Source organism: Apaloderma vittatum, unplaced genomic scaffold (genome assembly GCF_000703405.1).
Source record: "Apaloderma vittatum isolate BGI_N311 unplaced genomic scaffold, ASM70340v1 scaffold13323, whole genome shotgun sequence".
Taxonomy (NCBI): Eukaryota; Metazoa; Chordata; class Aves; order Trogoniformes; family Trogonidae; genus Apaloderma; species Apaloderma vittatum.
In genome coordinates, this window is record NW_009708817.1 from 80170 (window position 1) to 99734 (window position 19565).

A 19565-nucleotide genomic window follows, 5' to 3' on the forward strand; every position below is an offset into this window, starting at 1 on the left:
CAGAGTCATCTCTTCAGTTGAGTTCCCCTGTCAACCCAAACCCAGTCTGATTGTTTGGGCAGCAGGGAATCTGTGATTATTTTTTATTTATTTATTTGAGGGTTTTATAAAATAATGGTTGACCCTATTGTGAGGTTGGAGGCAAGAGGGTGGGTTCACATGGTTTGCGTGTCGACTCCCAGAGCTGCACAACATCCTGTGAAAAAGTGGCACCAAGGGTTCATTTCAAGGGGGGAAACGTGGCAGCAGTTTAATCCCCCCCAACTCAGGGAAAAACTTCTGGTTTAGAGTGATTAGAGCATTTGTGCCCAGTATAAAACTTTGTGCCCCTTTGCTCTTGAAGAAAAAGAGAGAGTGCAGTCCTTAACTGGTGAAAAGAATATTTTCCCAAGAGGGCCAAGGATGACAAGGATTTACATAGAGAATTCAGTGAACTGTGGCTAGCAAGGAATGACAAATATTCCTCCTCTTGAGCCTGTTTCTGGGACTTAATTAACTCGATCTCCAGCAGAGGTTTGATTTTGGAGTGATTATAAATCATTAGACGGTTCGATAAGTATATGTGATGGCCAAGAGCTGCCTTCCAGCAGTCCTGGCAACTTTCAGCCAAGGCAATCTCAACAAAAAATGCAGCAGTTTTGGGAAAAAAGCTCGCTTTGAGAGAAGCACGGCTACGTTTGTCTCTTGTGAGCTGCCTTTCCTTACCACAGTGTCATTCCTGGCTCACGGTCCTGTTGCTCCTTCACCTTCAGAAGGAATGTCTGAGCTTCAGGTCTGATGTTCTCCCGTCAGACTGTCTTGCATATTCCTCTTGTTTTTTCTTACAAACTTGTAGAAAATGAGCTTTTCATGGGTAATTAGAACCGAGTCCTATTAAATGACAAGAGAAAAATTTAATGATGGAATATGGTGTGTCCTTGAAGGGCACTTCTTAACTGAGAGCTCAAACATAAAATTGTTAACTATTCATATTAGTGCCCAGAAAGGCTTGGTGTAGAAATTAAATTGGGAAATAAATTCTTTTTGAGGCTTTGTTTCCATCCGCCGTAGATTGAAAGGTCAGCTCTAAATCTGAGATCAGTGTCTAAATCTCCATTAAATTTGAGCATTTTAGCTCAACAGTGCTGGGAAGAGTTACGTATTACTCACCATCTGCTGCATCGCCCGTGTTTCTTCCTGCAGGAGAGGAGAGCCTAGCACACAAAATTGATTGTGCCTCTTTTTACCTTTAAGAACAGCCGTGACTGACCCTTAAAGCCCCGACTGACTCACACCTTTGTATTTCTGGCAGTGGTTTGGGATACATCACCGGGTCAAGCGTGAAGCAGGTTGCTGGAGACTGGCACTGGGCCTTGCGGGTAAGCTCAACTTAATAACGTCCTGATAACGGTTGCGTTGGTTGATCAGTGTTAGGGATCGTTCCATCACACGATTCCTCAACCTGTTATTATGTACAGAAGGCGAAGGGCTGGAAATTACATCTATGGACGTTAAGTGCATAGCAGATGCATTCCCTAAGCAAATGGGAAAGGTGTGTGGGTTTGGCTCGTTGTACTTGGTTGTCTTCCTGCCCGGGAGCAAGAATTTTCCAGTCACTTTATTATCAGTCAACCATGATTTCTTGCTGGAGATGGGAAGACGACACATTGGCCTTAAATCAACTCCACAGTCTTTCAGTCCCCTGCTGTCAAGAAACTCCGAGAATGGCTTCCTGCTTTGAGGAAAAAACACTTTGTTCCAGTTTCCGCTTGTTTTTCTGCCCTGAGACAGTCAGTTTCCTTCTATTTTAACCTCTTGGGACCTCGATAAATGTGCTGAAAAGATAATACACTCCAATCACATACGCACAAACAGATCCCGCACACAAAGATGTCTTGAAAGAGCCGAGAGGAAATGTCCCAGCAGAGCTGGTTTCTGACCTTTGGCAGGCTGGGTGGCACGAGGTGCATTCTCTGGCTCTGGCACTTCATGAAGACAATGAGTCTCACGAAGCTCAGGCCAACACTGTTTATAACAGCAGGTGATGAAATACATGGGTTCCCATCTCAAGCGAGACACAGGCCATCCCCTCCCTGCCCAGCAAGGGTAAGAAAAGCCAAGAGAATCAGCGTGAACGGTTCATCTGTGGCGAGGAGAGCGGTGGAGAGTAATTTAGAGCTGTGAACCTGAAATGAAAAGTTGAATAGCCTACGGCTTCACACCAGGAGGGATGGCTACTTCTTTGAGTAGCAGAGGCACTCTTAAGGGCAAAATTAACATTCGACTAGAGGCCAGCGCAAGGAGTAGGACCCCCAAAGCCCCTTCTAATCAGTGGGCTTTAACGAGGTTGATACATTGGAGCGCTCTTGTGCTTCTGTCTGTAAAACCCAAATGATTCATTTGTGCAAAGAAATCCTCGCTGCCATCTTCTTCAGGTGAAGTCTCCACAGTTATCCGGAGAAACCCAGGCTATCTGCAAGACTGTGACCCTTACGGGGTCATGATGTCCGCTATAAATGACACGTGGATGCATGGTTTCCCGACGGTGCAGAATTGTCGGGAACCTGACAAGCTGCCCACTTCTGTGGTGGTTGCTTTGGTCAGCTTTGCTGGGTTTGGGTGGTCAAACAGCACGTGTTGAGAGATTCCAGACATTGGTGTAAAGCAGCCTCTGGCCCGCTGTGCCCTCACAAGGTGTGGAAGATTCCCCTAGATGACGCTTCCCTCTGTGATCTCCCATGGTCTCCAAATCCAGGAGAGGTCGGGAATAACCTGCACATGCGTGGGCTGAAGAAGGCAGAAGGGCACATCGGCAAGTGGCAGCTTTGTCTCTGGACTGGGCAGTCCAAGTTTCACTGGGGCGTCACTGAGCATCAGTGGATATTGTCATGTTGAGGAATTAAGCATTCAGATAAAAATCAAAGACACTTCAAATTAGATGGCCCTAGAAAATCCCAGCATTTCCTTTTTTTTTTTTTTTAGCAATGCTATGTCTTGTGTTTTTACCAGTGCTGTCTCTTGTGTTCAGCTGTAATAAGGATATCAGGTTTCATTTATCCCTCGATGAGGGATTTTCCTGCTTTTCCAGCTCTGAAATATTTTTTTTTTGTTCCTTCCCTAGATGGATTCTGGGTTTGTTGTCTTTGGGCATTTAACACTACTCTATGTGTAAAGGCTGTTTCAGGTTATTATTGGAAACATTTGGGTTTGTTTGGTTTTTTTGAACAGGAATTTATTTTTAAAATAGCATGTGTAGAAGAGACAATAGTTCAGTGAAAATCTGTGTTCCTCTTTTCCTAACAGAGCTATTTTCCATTCTGACAGTGATGGAATTTCAGTGTCAGAACAAGAATCATGTCTGTAGCTTGCAAGTCACTGGGATCTTTGTATTTTTGTCTAATGATTGGGAGAAAGTTGGCAATTGAGATACCTAACCTTCAAACGTGTCACTTTCCTATCTTCCAGCTTGAATTTTCAATGTTTCTTGGTCTGCTGTGCTCTGAGGTAATCTGAGGAAGGTGCTGGAAAATGGAAAGCCATTGTGGATTAGCTGGAAGAGGGATGCATGTCAAGAAAGGATTTTCAAAACCAACATGCTCCCGACATCCAGAAATCTTTCACCTGGCCTCAGCGCCTTTAAAAGGCTCCTGTGCTCTCCCAGGAATGAGTTGGTCTCTTAGCCCAGCTGGGAGCATGTTTCCAAAGCATTAAACATCACTCAAGAACTGTGTTTAGATGAATCTTGGTACTTGAATAGCACAAAGAGCTGGACTGCCTTAATCAGAGCATTGTCAAAGGTGCACACTTCCAGGGAGAGATAAGAGAGTCCAGGGAATGACGGGGAGGAAGGAAAGGAGCAGATGCCTCTGTGTCCTTACAGATCCTGGCTAGCTGTAAAGAATCGAGTCTAAAGAGCATGAAGAATCAGCTTCTTACTGACTAGTCAAAGCAAATCCTACTGACTCCCACACTAATTCCCTGTTCCTTTCTTACAGGTATCTCCGCTCTTGGGAATGATAACAGGGACACTCATCTTGATATTTGTACCTGCTGCTAAAAGAGGAAATGTTGAACAACTTGGGGGGCAGCTGAAGGCTCGGACCTCATGGCTGCGAGACATGAAAGCACTGATTAGAAAGTAAGAGCAGTCTAGTAAAGAGCATGTGTTGCCTCTAAGTGCTTACCCGGAAGTTCCACTGGCCCGTACCTCTGAGCACAGTGAGCCTGCAAAGTGGCGACATGCAGGGAGTTTAAAAGGCTTAGTCTGTGGAGCTAGGAAAGAGAATCACGTTTTCCACAAGGTATCGACTGTAGTGACAGTGATGGATTCCAACTTTGGCTCAAACCTTTCCAAGACTGAGATCTAAGAGAGGGTCTGCTTTGCTTGGCTCCTACTTCAGACAAATCCAGACTTTTGAAGTGTAAAAATTGCTGTGTTTCTGTATTAATTGTTGTGCCACTGTTGTTCAGATGCTTGGATTCTTTTTCTTCCTTGAAAGAGCTACTCTGCTGAGGGGGGGAAGAGAGTTAATTGCCCAAGCAATTTGAGCAGAGAAAATACACAAAAGCCTGCACTACATGGCAAGTTTAAATACCTGTGTTTATACAACCACATGCGACTGAACGCAAGAGCACTGAATGTGCTTGGGTGCTTGTACGTGTGCATAAAAGCTGGCCTGCTCACACGTGTCGAAGCAGCTGTACTTGCCTTCAGAAAGCTTGCCTGTGAATGGGCAAAGCCTTGCGCTCAGGAATTCAGTGTTACGTCAGAATTCTGACGGGAAGCTTGTGGTGTCCTTCGTTTTTAGAACTGCTGGCTAGAATGCCTTCCTGCTATTGTCATCCAGCATCAAAGGGGCGTGAAAAAATGATGATGGTTAATTTATTGATATTTCTGTATGGCTTATTTTGATGGTTTATCCCAGTAGTAATTGTATGGTGGCGTGGATGGGGAGGGAGAAGTGAAACTGCTCAGCCAGGTAAACAGGTGATATTACAGTGAAAGCCCTGTCATTCACACATCACAACGTAGTGACTAAATCCTGATTGCCTTCTGAAATGGGCCCATGAAAAATGGTCTTTACAAAGTACCTCTGAAGAGTCAAGCACATTATTATTAGGGGGCCGGTTAGCTCAGTCAGTTGAGCATAGCGCTAACAACGTTAGGTTGCAGATTCAATTCCCGTTTGGTCCCCTTGTGTTGCCTGATCTAGTCGAGAGGTGACGTCCCTGGTGACAGGGAGGCTGGATTAGAATGATCTCTGAGGTCCCTTCCAGCCTAGGCTATTCTATGATTCTATGATTATCAATGGAACATCACATATAAAGAAATATTCTGTGTCTCTTATTCTCCATTGCTTTGTACCTTGTATCATCTCTGTCCCTTGCGAAGTGTGGGGAACGCTGTGTTTTGTCACTTTTGCTCTTCTTCTGGGCTCCTGCTTTTTCACTTTTCCCACTAAACCTTCTCTTGGTTTTCCCTCTTGACGTCTCCACAGCCGCAGCTATGTCTTCTCCTCGTTGGCCACCTCCGCCGTCTCCTTTGCCACGGGGGCTCTTGGCATGTGGATCCCTCTCTACCTTCACAGAGCACAGGTCGTGCAGAAGACAGCAGAGACCTGCAGCTCCCAGCCCTGCGGCACCAAAGACAGGTGAGATTCCTACCCTGCTGCTTTAAAGAAGGTGGAAAAGGGGGCAGGGGCTTATTTACCAGAGGAAACAGGCAAGTCCCACTGAGTCAAGTTACTAGAATGTCTGCAATTTCCTCTAGGCCTTTGCAACAATGATAGGAAACACTGGGATTGTAAACTGGGTTTCATTTCTCTTCTTCATTGCGTGAAGACAAATCAAGGGAGAAGCAATGACCTCAGCTCTGTCTTAGTTCCCAGGCTTTGGCACAGAAGAGGGACCTTTGTCATTGCCTTAGGGGATGTTTGGAGAGCTGAGAATTTGGTTTCTTAAGTCCCATACTTATTTGTGACAGCAGCAGAATAAGCTGGCAGGTTGGGTAGCCACAGGTGTAATTCAGAGGTCGGGCTGGCTCCCCTAAAGGCTGCAGAGACTAACCCTGAAAACTTCTGTTTCGGTATGAGGGAGCACTTCAGTGTGGTGCATTGCTCTGTATACTGCTGTGTTTGCTGAGTTTGGCTGAGGAACGGTGCAGAGATCAGGGATGCTTTGGTCTGCAGTGTCTGATGTTCTACAGTGGGTTGGTTTTTCGGTCCCAGTTATTTAATGTCACTTGCAGCACGTGAGCTATGAAAAGTAATTCATCGTTTTATGCTTTACCATGTAGACACAGAACATAAAATGCTAAAAAAGCATTTCTCCAGGTGAATAAAAGATACAAAATGCTGCCTTTTGTCAGCTCTTTTGCTTCTTAACTTGTGAGGAAAAAATAACATTAGGAAAACCTTATTGCTTGAGCTGCCACAACACCCATCTCAAGTAAACGACTTAGTGGTTTGGAGTACCATCAACTAGAGTGCCCAGCGGGCAGTCTCGGTCTGTCCTGCAAAAATGCAGTGAGCAGAAAATACAGCTCCAGTCTGACTGCCCATCTGCTATTTACAAGGAGAAGTTTTCCACTCCTTGATGACACCTTTATTTTGAGCTGCCCTGGAGCTACTGTAATGTAGCTGCCAAAGACTCTGTCATACCCATACAATACGGAGAATCTCTGACAGCTCCTGGCTCTTTAAATTTAAATTAACACATTTCATGTGTGCAACTTAACAGCAAAAGAAGGATTTGAAGTGGTCTGAAAGAGTCAGAAAGTCAAAGTATGTTGAAAGTAGAGACTTGTTAGTAGAGTCTTGTTAGGTTTTCCTGTCCCTTAAGCTTTGTAACGCCTGTTCTGCCCATGATTTCCCCTCACATGATCAATGTGCAGGTTATTAGTTTTGTGCATACATAATTATCTGTACAGTGCACTTTACAGGAAGCTCGGGTTTGCACAAAGAAGCAGCAGGAGCCCTTTGCATGTTGATCAGTGTACAGGGCTGAATTTCATACACGGCGTGGAATGCCGGGGAAGAGGGCTAAAATCCCAAGCACTCTGCAGGGGAGCTCATTTTTTTTATTTTAAATCTGCAGAGCCGATGTGGAGATTTCCATTAGTCAGTTTACCCTAATGATTTGCTCAGAGACAGTGCCCATTTTGGGGAAAAACTGGAAAAAAACCCAACCCAACCTGACTCTTTTTTTTTTTTTTTTTTTTAATAGCTTGATCTTCGGAGCAATCACATGCTTTACTGGTTTCCTGGGTGTAATCACAGGGGCAGGGGCAACCAAATGGTGCCGGTTAAAAACCCAGCGAGCCGATCCCCTTGTCTGTGCTGTTGGCATGCTTGGATCAGCCATCTTCATCTGTCTGATCTTCGTTGCTGCCAAGAGCAGCATTGTGGGAGCCTACGTAAGTATAATCCTTTGCATATGCCAGTCTCACTCGTACCCTCTCTACCAGAAGACCGCGTGCGTTGTCCCCTGCGGGAAGCCTGAGATGTTGGTCTTGCTTTTCCCCACTTCTGAATGTCCTTTGTTTTGCCTCTTGGCATTTTGGTGCTATCTGGCTGTGCCTGGAGGGAAAACAATATCTCGACTGCTTATCCCTACTTTCTAACTGCCATCAGAATTCCTAGCTGGGGATTTAGCACATGCATGGAAACCCACAGTTCCCTGCCTTTGGCTTGCTCTATCCATACCTCTCTCCATACCTCTTTTGCTCTTGCCTAATATTTTGGGTACAGGAGAATTGACCGCTTCCCTTGTAATAAGGGTATTGTAGCTGCAATGATACCAAATTATAATTACAGCATAATTTGTCTGTGGGCATGCTTTTGGCTACCTATAAGTACTGTTAATTTCCATAACTAGTTAGCTTGCTGCAGACCAGTATTAGTTACCATATAATTTCAATTTGCTCTTATCTGTATTACTATAGCACCTGACCTCGTCATAGTCCTGCAATACCTGATGCTGCCCAAGTGCAAATCAAAGTATGGTCCCTCCCTGAGTGTTTATAATCAAGATATCAGATAGATCCAGACCAATAGACTGAAGGGAAAAGGAAAAAATCTGGCACAGTAATCCAGCCTCAGGCTAGAATCTGGCTTTCAGTAGAGAGTAGAAATCCAGTACAGTGAGCAGGTCCCAGGTCACCGTCCAAGAGAGAAGCCTGGGACCTGGGAGAAGTTTCTGAAGGGAAAGCATGAGAGTAGTGGGATAATTTCTGAAAGCATGCCCTTAGCTCCCACATGGGAGCGCACGCTCCTCCCAGCAAGGAGAATCCATTTCCAATTAACCAGCCAACGCACCTACTGCCCTTCTTTGTTTCTCTGTGCTCCTAGCACTAGCCTAGTCATGGCTGAGTAATTGAATCGCTGTGGGGAAACACAAGAAGAAACAGTGAAAGTTTAAAAACATAAAGACAGAGCCAAGAATGCTGACTCTGGCTGTTTAGAATTGGCTTTTCAAGACAAGTTTCAAACATGAGCCCTTGTTTTTCTGTGCCATTGCTATTGCAATCTTACTGACTTCCAGTAAGTGTTTAATTTCCTCGATTTTCTCTAGGACACGTGCCTTGCAAGATTGCATGGCATAGCAGTTTCTTGTTACTCTCTGTTTTAAGTTGCATTGGTCCGAAGTGAAGGAGAGCCTGTTCTCCGACTCTGGAGTTGGAACACCTCGGTATTGTGGACAGCATGATAGACTAGGTTACCTTCCTTATCTCAAAATCCTTAATAACAGCCTGTTCCGGAAAGATTACAGTAAAATTGGGTTTTCTGCTCTCCAATAGCTTCCTTGATAGCTGTGTCCTGGCTCTCATCCTGAAACAGCATCCTTGAGTTCTGTATGACTGTGAAAGGCAAGACCGAGGTTCTGGTCTGTTCCCCAACGTGGTGATATTTGCAGACCTTCTGCGCCGTGACTGTCCTTGGACTTCTGTCATTCGCTATTGCCACCATGCTAAAATTGAAAGGTTACTCCCTTTGGACATCTCATTGGCTCCAAGCCTTAAAATAATCACTTCTAAGCATTTAGATGGGCCCCCATGAGATGGTGTTTTCTCACACTGAGCTGTGGTGGCCACCAGATCGCATCTCCCTCCCTGCTTTAATTATTAGTCGAGAGTTTTTGATGTCAACTGATAGTGGCATCAGCGTAAGTGAAGTGTTTGGCACTCCAGCAAGAGTCAGCAGAGCCCTTTTAATTTTTTTACCTTTTTAGGTTTTGGGGGGGTTTTTTTGGAAAAGACCTACATACCCGTTACATACTCACCTTGTCCTTTGCCGGCTGTCGATCTCTGCTCTCTTCCTCCCCAGACGTGCGTACTTCTTCCTCCCCTGCTCAGTCCTGTCTTGTAGGTGGTTTTGGTCCCTGAGGGCAGCTGCTATTCCAGTTCTGTAGCAGCCACTCCTACCTGGAGCAGGCAGACAGACTTTTTTTTCCATCTAATCTTTTCGTACTAACCCAGTAAACTATTGGCAGTGGGAGAAGTGGTTGGAAAGGTGGAATAAAAGAGCATTCTGTATCACTTAGCTGCCCAGACACTTGGCTGTCTGGCCTGGCTGTGTAGCCCAATCAGCTCTAGCTCTGTTTTCCTTGCAGCGTGTGGATTTGTACATTGTAGTCCACCTCCTTGAAGCAGCAATTTGCATATCTTTAGGTTCCACTCTTTCTGAAATATGTTCTCTCTGAAATGTTGGTTTTCAAACCTGTCTCTTGAAACTCATTAGCTGTATGGCATCGTTGTGTCACACTACTCGGGTGTTTCAACACAGCAGGTTTTACACTAGTTTCAATCTCCAAATGACCCGAGAGAGATGTTTCGCTTTGCCTTCCTTTTGGCACAGCTCCAAGTTCCTGTTGTACCTCAATTTCACCATTTGTTTCAATTCCTCAAAGACTTTTTATGATCTTGCAGAAGCAGCAAATCCCAGGGTAAGAGCTTGCCATCGTGCTTTTACAGCATCTCAGTCTCAACTCCAGGGACTTACCGTTGACATGGTGTTGGTGACTTATACTTCTGAGGCATCAATGCTGCCCAGCACTGAGGTGGAGTTAGACTTGCTTCAGATTTGAGAGTACGTGTGGGAGTCTTACCCTCTGTTTCAGAGAGAAATAGAAGTAACGAAAATGTGGGCAGACAGGCACTTTGCAAATAGCCATGGAAGGAGTTTATAACCTGCTTAGATCGTGCTGGGAGAGCTGCTCTTGTGACCACTCTGAAACCTACTTTATCAATCATTTTTGGGAATCAGAATTTGCTGCCTAATCACATAAGCAGAAGGACTGGAAGGGGACGTAACTTCAACCAGCTCATCACAGATGAGCAGCTGGACACCAAGTGAGGATGGTGAATCATTATATGACACATACCAAGCACAGCTGGATTCAGAAGAGGATATATCTGTAGAGCTCAAATCTCAGTGTAAAATGAGGCCTTGAAAAGTGTGTGAGGAGGCAAAACTGTGCCCGTTTCAGGAGCTATCGATCTGTTCTGGAGGCTGCCCTATTTGCAGTAAGCATCCCTAGAGTCTATCTCCGGCAGAAATGCTGCATATCCTTGCATGCCCTTTGCAGTGCACGAACTCATTTTTACAGCTCCCCATTAGCAGCTGAAGGACAGACTTTTTTTAACGTTGGTATCTTTTGTCCTACTTTTTTGATCTTCCCCTTGTTCCTTTCTTTTTTTACCAGCATCGAGCCGTTAAGCACCCATCTTTCGTGGAAACGTGTTGAGTGAAATACATGTTCCACAATTCAGAACTGGCACGCTCTGAAGTTTTGTAGCATTTCAGTCATTTACCCCTGTGGAAGGAGACAAGTTTTACTTGCTGCGTGTAGCAGTTCACCCGTGCCTTATGTGTATGTAATTCCTCTAACCTTAAGGCAAGCAGTTTCCTGTTTGCAATGCTGTATGAACAGGCAGAGCACGTTGACACCACATTCAGAAGGGTGGTTGCATCTTCCCTCAATTCAATTTAATATATTCAGCCACAGCGGGTGGAAAGGTGTAGTAGGACAGATTTCAGAGCAGGCCGCAAGAGCCCACCTGGGGCTGGGCTTGCTCCATGACACAAGGCTTCAACCCCAACTTGTTGGATCGGTGTGTCATAGCTTGGCTGTTGTTATTTCCAAGTTCAAGGCAGACCATGGACAGTGGGAACATGGAAAGGGGAGGTTTTCCAGGTGACCAGCTGGGCTGTACTGACTGGCTTCAACAGCAGTGCCAGAGGAAACAGGTCCAGTCACAAAAAGAGGGGATAGGGAGGGAGAACGTGTGAGAAACAAAGACAATTTTAGAAACAAACAGAGGAAGCGTAGGACTTGCTAAATAAAGTGAACTGTTCCTGGCGGGGACATGATGGTCCGAGGGGTTTAGGCAATCTCAGCCGGTGTGTGGGAAGGCAGCTGTGGTGGTCATACCATGCCATAGCTGTCAGCCTCGCCGTTCCTCCTCCCACCCCAAACCGCGGGGACTGGGGCAGTGACCATGACTGTCAGCCCCTCAAAGCTCCCAGGAACACCACAAAACAATGTCTATCTGAATGTTTCCTCAGAGCAAAGTGTGCATTTCGTGCCGGCTTTCTTCCATTCATGAATCATCAGCTATTCAACACAGCAAAACCTGAACATAAGGCAATTCAAATGGGACTCTCCAATTACCAGAATCCAGATCTCCATAGCTGTTACCCCCAACTACCAACAGGGATTCCAGGGGAAATTTTTTCTCTCTAGATGCCACAAAAAAAATTGGGTTGGCTGGGTAAAAATCAACTCTTCGGGGGAGATTGAAGAGGAGTTTTGCTTACCTTCTTACTGGTGGGGAATGGGAGAGCTGGTTTTTACAAGTCTGGTTATTTAAGTAGCATTTCATCTCTGTGTTCTGCTCTCTGTAATACACAAAGGAAGAGGGAAATGTGTGTGGAGGATATTTTATCCTTGTTTATTTGTCCTGTTGAACCTGCATTTCTTTGCTAAATTGTTCACGTACAGTATAAAACCAAAAGGTTCGTGGTTGCAATATGAATTAAAAGCTTTTTGATGGAGGCAATGTTCCTCTTCAAGCCGTGCCTCCCTTGCTCCATTGGGCTCAATGAACAATTAATAAGGAGGCCAGGTTAAACTCGTTTCTTCTCTTGATCGTTTCCAGTTCTTCAACTGCTATAACTTTTGTGGAACCATGGATTTGGGTTAAAAATAAGCAAAACAAGCCCCTCTTCCCCTTCTTCCCCCCAAACAAAAGATCCTTTGCCCCATCGCAGTCTCACCTACCATTCAACACAACTCTGGGAGAGGAAGAGAAATTATAAAGAATTTTTGGAATATGTCCACCTGATCTAATCTCTGCTTGGCCCGCTGTAGCAGCACAACCGAGAAGGCTGTGTGAGGTGGGAGTAAGAGGGGAGAGAGGGGAGGGATTCCCAGAGGTGGAAGGGATATGTGGTGGCTTTTCATGCCACACCACTCCAAAAAGCAGCTCTCGTCCCTCTCCATACACAGGGCTTTGAAGGTATCTTGTTGACCATCGTTGCAGAGTCAAGGGTTATATTTCTCTGTAAGACACTGATGTTGCAAAACCCCTACTTAAGTCCTGTCGTGACTGTCTGTAGGTATTACTGACGTAATGCTTGAGTTGTTACTGCGCCCAGACCCATGTCCCTCCTCAGAAAGGGAGGGAAGGGACCTCACACACAGTGCATGGAGAACCTCGTTTGGTTTGCTACAGAGCTTAACGCATAACTTGATTCCTAGTGATGAAAATGACTGTGTTTCAGGGAGTTGTGGCCTCCTTGCCGTTGCAAACTGGCTTTTTGGAAACAGAATAATGTAAGTTGGTCTGTTCTCCCTAGTGGAGAGTGACAGGACGAGGGGAAATGGATTTAAATTGCACCAGGGGAGGTTCAGGTTGGATATAGGGAAGAATTTCTATACTGAAAGTGTTGTCAGCCATTGAACAGGCTGCCCAGAGAGGGGGTTCAGTCACCGTCCCTGGAGGTGTTTGGGAGAGGTGGATGTTTTGTTGGGGGAAATCATTTAGCAGGTTGATAGGCCTGGGACAAAGGGTGGACTCAATGATCTTCTAGGTCTCTCCCAGCTGAAACTATTCTATGCTTCTTTGATTCTGTGATTCTAAGTATGGAAGCCCCAGGGCTGTCTCTTCTTGCTGGCTTCTCGTGTTCTTCTGTAACCAAATGTGTTAGCCTTTTATTTAGCTGCTGTTGAGATCATAAACAGGTTACACTAAAACAAAGTTGCAGGCCAACCCCCTGGCACTCTGATAAAAGACTGTAGTTTTCTAATATTCAGGATAAACCACAACAGTAACAAAGAATGTATTGTGTAGGTTTGAGACAAATAAGCAACAAAGGAAAGTTTGTGACAGGTTATTTTTCCTTTGAATGTCAAGTGAATAAATCTTCTTTTTGTGTGTTTTGTTACAACAGATTTGCATTTTTGTCGGAGAAACTCTTCTGTTTTCAAACTGGGCTATCACAGCAGACATACTGATGGTGAGTGTACGTTGAAACAGTATCTTCTCTTCTGGTGGCCAGAGCTCTTTGTCAGCCTGCAAGAACAACCTGAAGTTCACACTTTCTTCCAAATGCCTAGCCCCTACTACAGCCTTTTTTTATTTTTTTCCCTTTTTACTTGCTGAAAAAGAAAGTGAGAGAGAAAGAAAGAAAGATTCTTTTTGTCCTGTGTTCTGAGCACCAGGAAGCAGAGAGGTTCAGAAAGGACACCATTGCAGAACTCAAATGGTTTCCTCAAATTTTAAGTATTTGCACAAAACCTCACATGCAAAGAACTCAGCCAGCATTTCCCAATAGTCAGCACATGAGTGGATTTTGTTATCGATAGCTCAGCTTTGTTCTGCAATAGGAAATCCCTCCCTCCTCTGACCACAAAGGCAGCCATCTCCCTCTCTCTTTGGCTTAACTCCAGCAAACCCACCATTCAACACATACACAATAGAAAAGCACCTCTGGGAGAGGAAAAGAAAGTATAAAGAATTTTTGGACTATGTCCACCTTGTCCAGGAGGAAACTGCCAGGGCCTTTTCACCTCGTGTCCTTCATTTTCCATTCTTTCTCCACCACAGAGCTTTTTAAGTCTTTCAAATCAGCAAGTTGACCTCAGCAGCCAGATTTTCATGTGAAAAGGTCTGGACGTTTATTGGAGAGCTGTGCGTGTTTTGTAGATGCTTCCATCAGAGATGTGCAAAGCCTATCAAACCTGCTTACACTGGGATCCCATTTTGAGGGAGGTTACTTGTTGCTTTTGTATGAAAAAGAAAGAAACTAGGGCACAGAACCATTACCGGACTTGCCCGAGGTCTTTTGGCTGCTTGTTGACAGAACTAAAAATATAATCAGTAAATGTAATCAGTCTGGCATCGATAGAAAACTCCCTTGACTTGCATTTGTTGCTTATGCAAATATCAATGAGAAAACAATCTGGCTCAGTATTCCTAGATGTAAAGATAGTGGTGTTGATATATTGATTCAGCAAAGAACTTCGAGCTTCTGCTTGAGTTCTGTTTATGATCTAAGTTCAAGGATGTGTTTATATTTTGAGATAGCTTTACGAAGTTTCCATTTTTAACTCATTTGTGCAGAGAATGCTTTGGGAGGTGGGGATGGTTAATTCCCCTTCTGTCAGATTTGAATAGAGCATAGAGAAATAGATGTACTTCAGTAGCATCAGGCAGCTTTTAATTACCGAGCTTCCTCAGACCAGTTTAGTGACAGAGCTCCACACGGGCTCAGCGGGTGGTTACGCTGTACTTAGTGTGGGTTCTGCAGCTTGTGCAGAGTTCGAGGCTGCTCAGGGTGGTGCCTCAACACTTGGACAGATGTGCAGTCTATAGAGAGCTGTGCTGAGGAGGAAACTATATGCCAGTATCTGCAGTTGTTCATTGCTGCCTCCTGCCAGAGCCTCCTGTCGCGTCCTGCCTTTGGCTGGGATGTTCCCAGGAGCGCTTCCGACTCCCTCGGGTCAGAATTAGCTGCTGGACTTAAACCACAGATCTTTTATATCCTCACTGGCACTGGCTGAAACGAGCACATCTGCAGTGCTCCAGCAGCACCTCTCCAAGAGCAGCTGAGGTGGTCACCTCTGTCACCAGCGCAGCGCAGCTGGAGGGAGGGAACCTGTCAGACGTGCTCCAGAATATCTGTGCCAGAGGGATCAAATGTGTCCTACATTGTCCCAAGCTGACCTCCAAAAGATATTTTTCCAACCAGCTACTTTCTTCCATCAAGTGTGTTAAGTATGCCATCATTGCCCCGCTTTAGTTACTGAGATTTTTTTGGTGTTGATTTCAACGTGACTTTATGATCCTGTAACTTTTTAAAGGCTTTTATAGGGTTTGCATCTGTCTTACAAGCATCCTGTAGTCAGCGGCATTTTCTAGGAATGCCTTTGCAGTTATTTATCTTGCTTTAGTGGGACAGAACTCCCCAAGAAATTATTGGAAGTGTTGTCTTAGTTCCATTTACTAAAACCATGTTAAAAAAATTGATTTTGGTAGCTGGTGCCAACTCCTGAGTTATCTATTCTCTTGTCTATTTAGAAAAATGAACCGAGCGCCGTGTATAATGCCCAGCTTAATGCATTATCAGCATGAGTCAACCTGTAAAATAAATTTAGAGATCCACTTAGATCAGGGCAAGCCTGTAAGCAGAGGGTCTGAAGCGCGTTTGTATTGCACAAAGGGTTTGAGAGGATGTTTAGTCAGGCAGTTGATGAGAGCCAGGACTATAACCGTGCTTGACAGGCAGCTTTAGAAGAAGTCCCAACCAGAGAAAGGTGTGGATATGCTTTGGCAAGATGCACTTTAAATGTCTGGCAAATTAATTTCTACTGATTACTATTTATTTGGTGTAATCAGAAGTGTGTCTGCTCTTGCCTGGGGCTGGTAAGGAGTTTAAAAGCATTATTAGCGTAAGCTTAACAACACTTTCATCATATACATAAATATTATCCTGTTTTCATGGATAAAAAGCTCTCAATACTTGCTGAACACTGTTCCCACTGATTTCATTACGCCAGAAGTGAGGCTTTTCGGAAACTGATTTATCGTCGCTCTCCCAAGATTTACAGATCTCGTGACTGCTTGAGAGCCCCACTAGGCGAGTAGCTAAGCATCTTCAGAGCTTCTGCAAGTTTAATTTCCTTGGCAAAACAAGGACATTTGCTTATCGCCTTCAAATTGAAGTGCTGGTTCTTCACAGCCTCGTGCTTTCGTTGCATCTGCTGCCCTTGCCAGCGTAACGGTCGGCGTGCAGCTCCTCGAAGCGTCTGCAGGAAACGGTGCCCAGTGCTGGGTCGGGGGAACTGTCGGCACTGCCGGGTGTGCGGCGCTGCCTGAGGTTTTGCAAGGCTGGTATTTGTTCCAAATGCAAATTTGTACAAAACAGGCCTTATTCTCCAGAGCACAACTCTCCAGATCTCCTCCCAGGCACATGCTCAGACGGCACCAGGGGAAGCAGGGGGAGGATGATTCTTATGGAGCATGCTAATTATGAAACAGATTTTATCAGCCATCTTTGCAAATTGGCCTCAAAATTACCAGAACCCCAAAGCAGCATTAAAAGTGCCTTGTAAGAGCAATAATGAATGAGCTTCAGTGCAACAGGCAAGCTTGTAATATTCTGAGACGATGGGACTTCTGACGAACCCAGTCCTAATAGTGGTTTTTTTCTCCATAGCACATCTCAGAAATAAAGATGATGGCCAGAGGCTTGGTGGCATTTCTGTGTAAGAGCCAGGAGGCAATTTAAAAGGCCTCAGCTATTGTGATCACAGTCTCTTCAGCTCTTTGCTGAGAAAAGCCAGTTTATGCCAAGTCCTCACACTCATCCAAAAAAAATTTTAAAAAAATAAAATGCTCTGCATATTTCTTTTTCCTTAAACATATTAGTTCTTTTTACATGGTTACGAAATGCCGTGTAGGAATGGCTTTAATGTTTTGCTGCAGTGTCAAAGTCTTCCTTTAGGTTGGATGAGGCATCAACTGGTGCTCAGCTGTGCTATGGGCATGTAGGAATGTTGCTTCTGTTCCTATAAATAAAAGTACAAAATAAATAAATAAAAGCTTTTATTTATAAATAAACAATTTCCCTATAAATAAGCAATATCCCTATAAATAAAACCTCAGACACTTCTGTGGTATAAAACACTGCCCTGTTTTTACAGCCGAAGATTAATACCATTTCCAGAAGCCCTCCAGAAAACTGAAGAAGTTTAGTATCAACCACCAGTTAAAGTAAAGTTCGGCTAGGCAGACTGAAAACTTGCTGGAAGTTGTCTTGCTCGTGGCAGAACTGTGTGTATGCAGAATAGGGAGTGCTGTGGTCTGGACCTCAGGGCCAGGGCAGGAGTTGAGGACACAGACCCCGAACACTCGAGCCCTGCTCTGGCGAGAAAGGACGAACCCAGGGGCGTCTCTGCGGTTCTTCTGCAGCCCGCGGGTTGCAGGTGGATGTGTCCTGCTCCGTGGTGAGCTGGAGAGACCAGGGCAACCTCCTTTGGCTTCGATTAGAAGCATCTGCTCAGACCTGGCTTGAGCGCGGGGTCTCTGTCCAGCTGCTTTCCCCGTGTCGCACCTTTGCCCTTCCCTTTGCCAGGGACAGCCGGGCTGTGCCCAGCTCCAGACCATGGCTGGAACAGGGTTATCGAGTGTTTTCTTTGCCTTTGCTGCTGGACGAGGCTGGTACGGGCTGTCCTGAAGGTTACATCTGACCTAGGAAGGGTAGTGAAGTGTTTTAGAGAGTTTTCTAATAGAAGACCAAGCATAGATGTCCGAACTTGCCTCTTTAGCACTTGTCCTGGGAGAAGGGGGCTCTTTCCTTGGCTGCCCTGCTTTGCCTCTTGCAGACCAATCCTTTCTGCTAGTTTCCCTGCAGGAAGGGGATGTCAGCAGTAAAACCACGGCCTTTGGGAACCTCTATTTAAAGAGCAGAGGTTTGCCAGAGCTGCTTGGTCAGCCTCCCTGCCTGCCTCCGAACCTAGAGTCGGGGATGAGCCAGCACGGTCCCACGGACTTGGGCGCCTCTCCCACCTCCGTTTCTGTGGGATGCTCAAACCAGGCCACGTATGGTTCAAATTTAGGTCTATTTTAGTATCAAAATGCTCATTTAGAGCTGTAATTTACTGCTGTCTTCCTGGAACAGCAGATAGTTTGCTACCAACTGCTTCCTCTCCATCAGAATAAAATTTTTGTTAAGTGGGGATAGGGTGGAGTATTTTTTTGGTGTCTTGGTGATACTGGTTTAAGGCGGTTTTTCTTTCCAATATCTTCTTAGAGGAGGGGAAAAAAGAATCTCATGTTCCTTTGCTTGCCACATGTTGGGTTTTTTGCTTGAGGGGGGGCTGGCGTTTGTGTGTTTTGTCACTTGAAATTCAGACTAAATTTACTAAGTTTTGGCCCTTTATAGTGCCAAACTGTATTGATGGTTTCAACCATTGGTAAACTGAAGAAGTTTAGTTTCTACAACCAGGTAAAGTAAAAAAAACATAGCTGGGCAAACTGAAAGCTTACTGGAAATTGTATTGCTACTTGCAAAACTCTATGTTTGCATAATACAGATATACATGCAAAATTCGGTCTGTGTGTGTGTTCATGTGTATAAATACTCATATATGCACACACACATATGATGCAGGTGTCATTCAAGTTTCTTTCTCCCGTCAATACCAGTTCACTGCCAATCCCTGAAAATGGTAAATTTTTAATAAATTTGCCATTTCCATTGTCATTTTGCTAAGAAAATTAATAGGATATAACGCCAGACAGGCTTTCTTCCCCAGACTGGTGAACATACACATTATAGAAAGAAAAATATTTTAACGTAAGGTTAAAATACCCTGTTTGGCAGATACGCACGACTCTGGACCCTTGAATTAGGTAGAATTTCACTTTTTCTCCTCAGATGCCCTTTCTAAAACAGCTCTTGCTGAATGCTTCTCCATTGCACCTGTGTGAACTGGGACCAGGTGGGAAGAAGAGCAATTACTCACTCCTGTTTATTTTTTTCTTCTGTCTAATCTGTCCAGGTTGCACCCATTAGCCTCCCTCTTTGGGGAACAGCAATGAATTGTGTGTCTCTCCTGTGTCTCGCAGCGTGACCTTCAGTACCTTTCTGTGTCTCTAATAAAGTCTAGAGCTTATTTTCCTCCTGGGATTTCTGTGAGCCTTCCAGTCTGTTTTGAGCTCCTGAATGCAAAAGGAGGACAGTGTAGCATCTGCAGCCAGGTGGATTTCATCCACTTTTCCTCTTCTGTTGCACGACAAGAGCTTCCCACGGAACCCACTTAATATGTGGCATCCAGGTGCATTGGCCATGTGTATTTGCAGCTTTGTCAAACCAGTAACGAAAGAACTGGCAGGTCATTCAGAAAGCACGTGGTAAAGCCCTACAGTGAAGCATTTAATCTAATTTTACCCATTGTTTGTAATTGTCTCTGCTTGGAATGAGGTGATCGTTCTAAATAGATATCCATTCTCTTCTAGTGTGGATTTTCTCAATGCTGTCTCCTCTCCTCTCCTCTCCTCTCCTCTCCTCTCCTCTCCTCTC

At 44.9% G+C, this 19565-nt stretch overlaps 1 protein-coding gene across 1 annotated transcript in view; it reads left to right on the plus strand.

Moving 5' to 3' along the window:
• SPNS2 (spinster homolog 2 (Drosophila)) overlaps window positions 1–19565 on the plus strand; it is a gene marked incomplete at its 5' end in the record, with an annotated part of 77002 nt that overhangs the window by 45544 nt on the left and 11893 nt on the right. The window contains 5 exons of the mRNA XM_009866699.1: window positions 1292–1358; window positions 3975–4117; window positions 5478–5630; window positions 7204–7393; window positions 13431–13496. Of these exons, the coding sequence (XP_009865001.1) occupies window positions 1292–1358; window positions 3975–4117; window positions 5478–5630; window positions 7204–7393; window positions 13431–13496 (619 nt within the window). The remainder of the gene's footprint in view (window positions 1–1291; window positions 1359–3974; window positions 4118–5477; window positions 5631–7203; window positions 7394–13430; window positions 13497–19565) is intronic.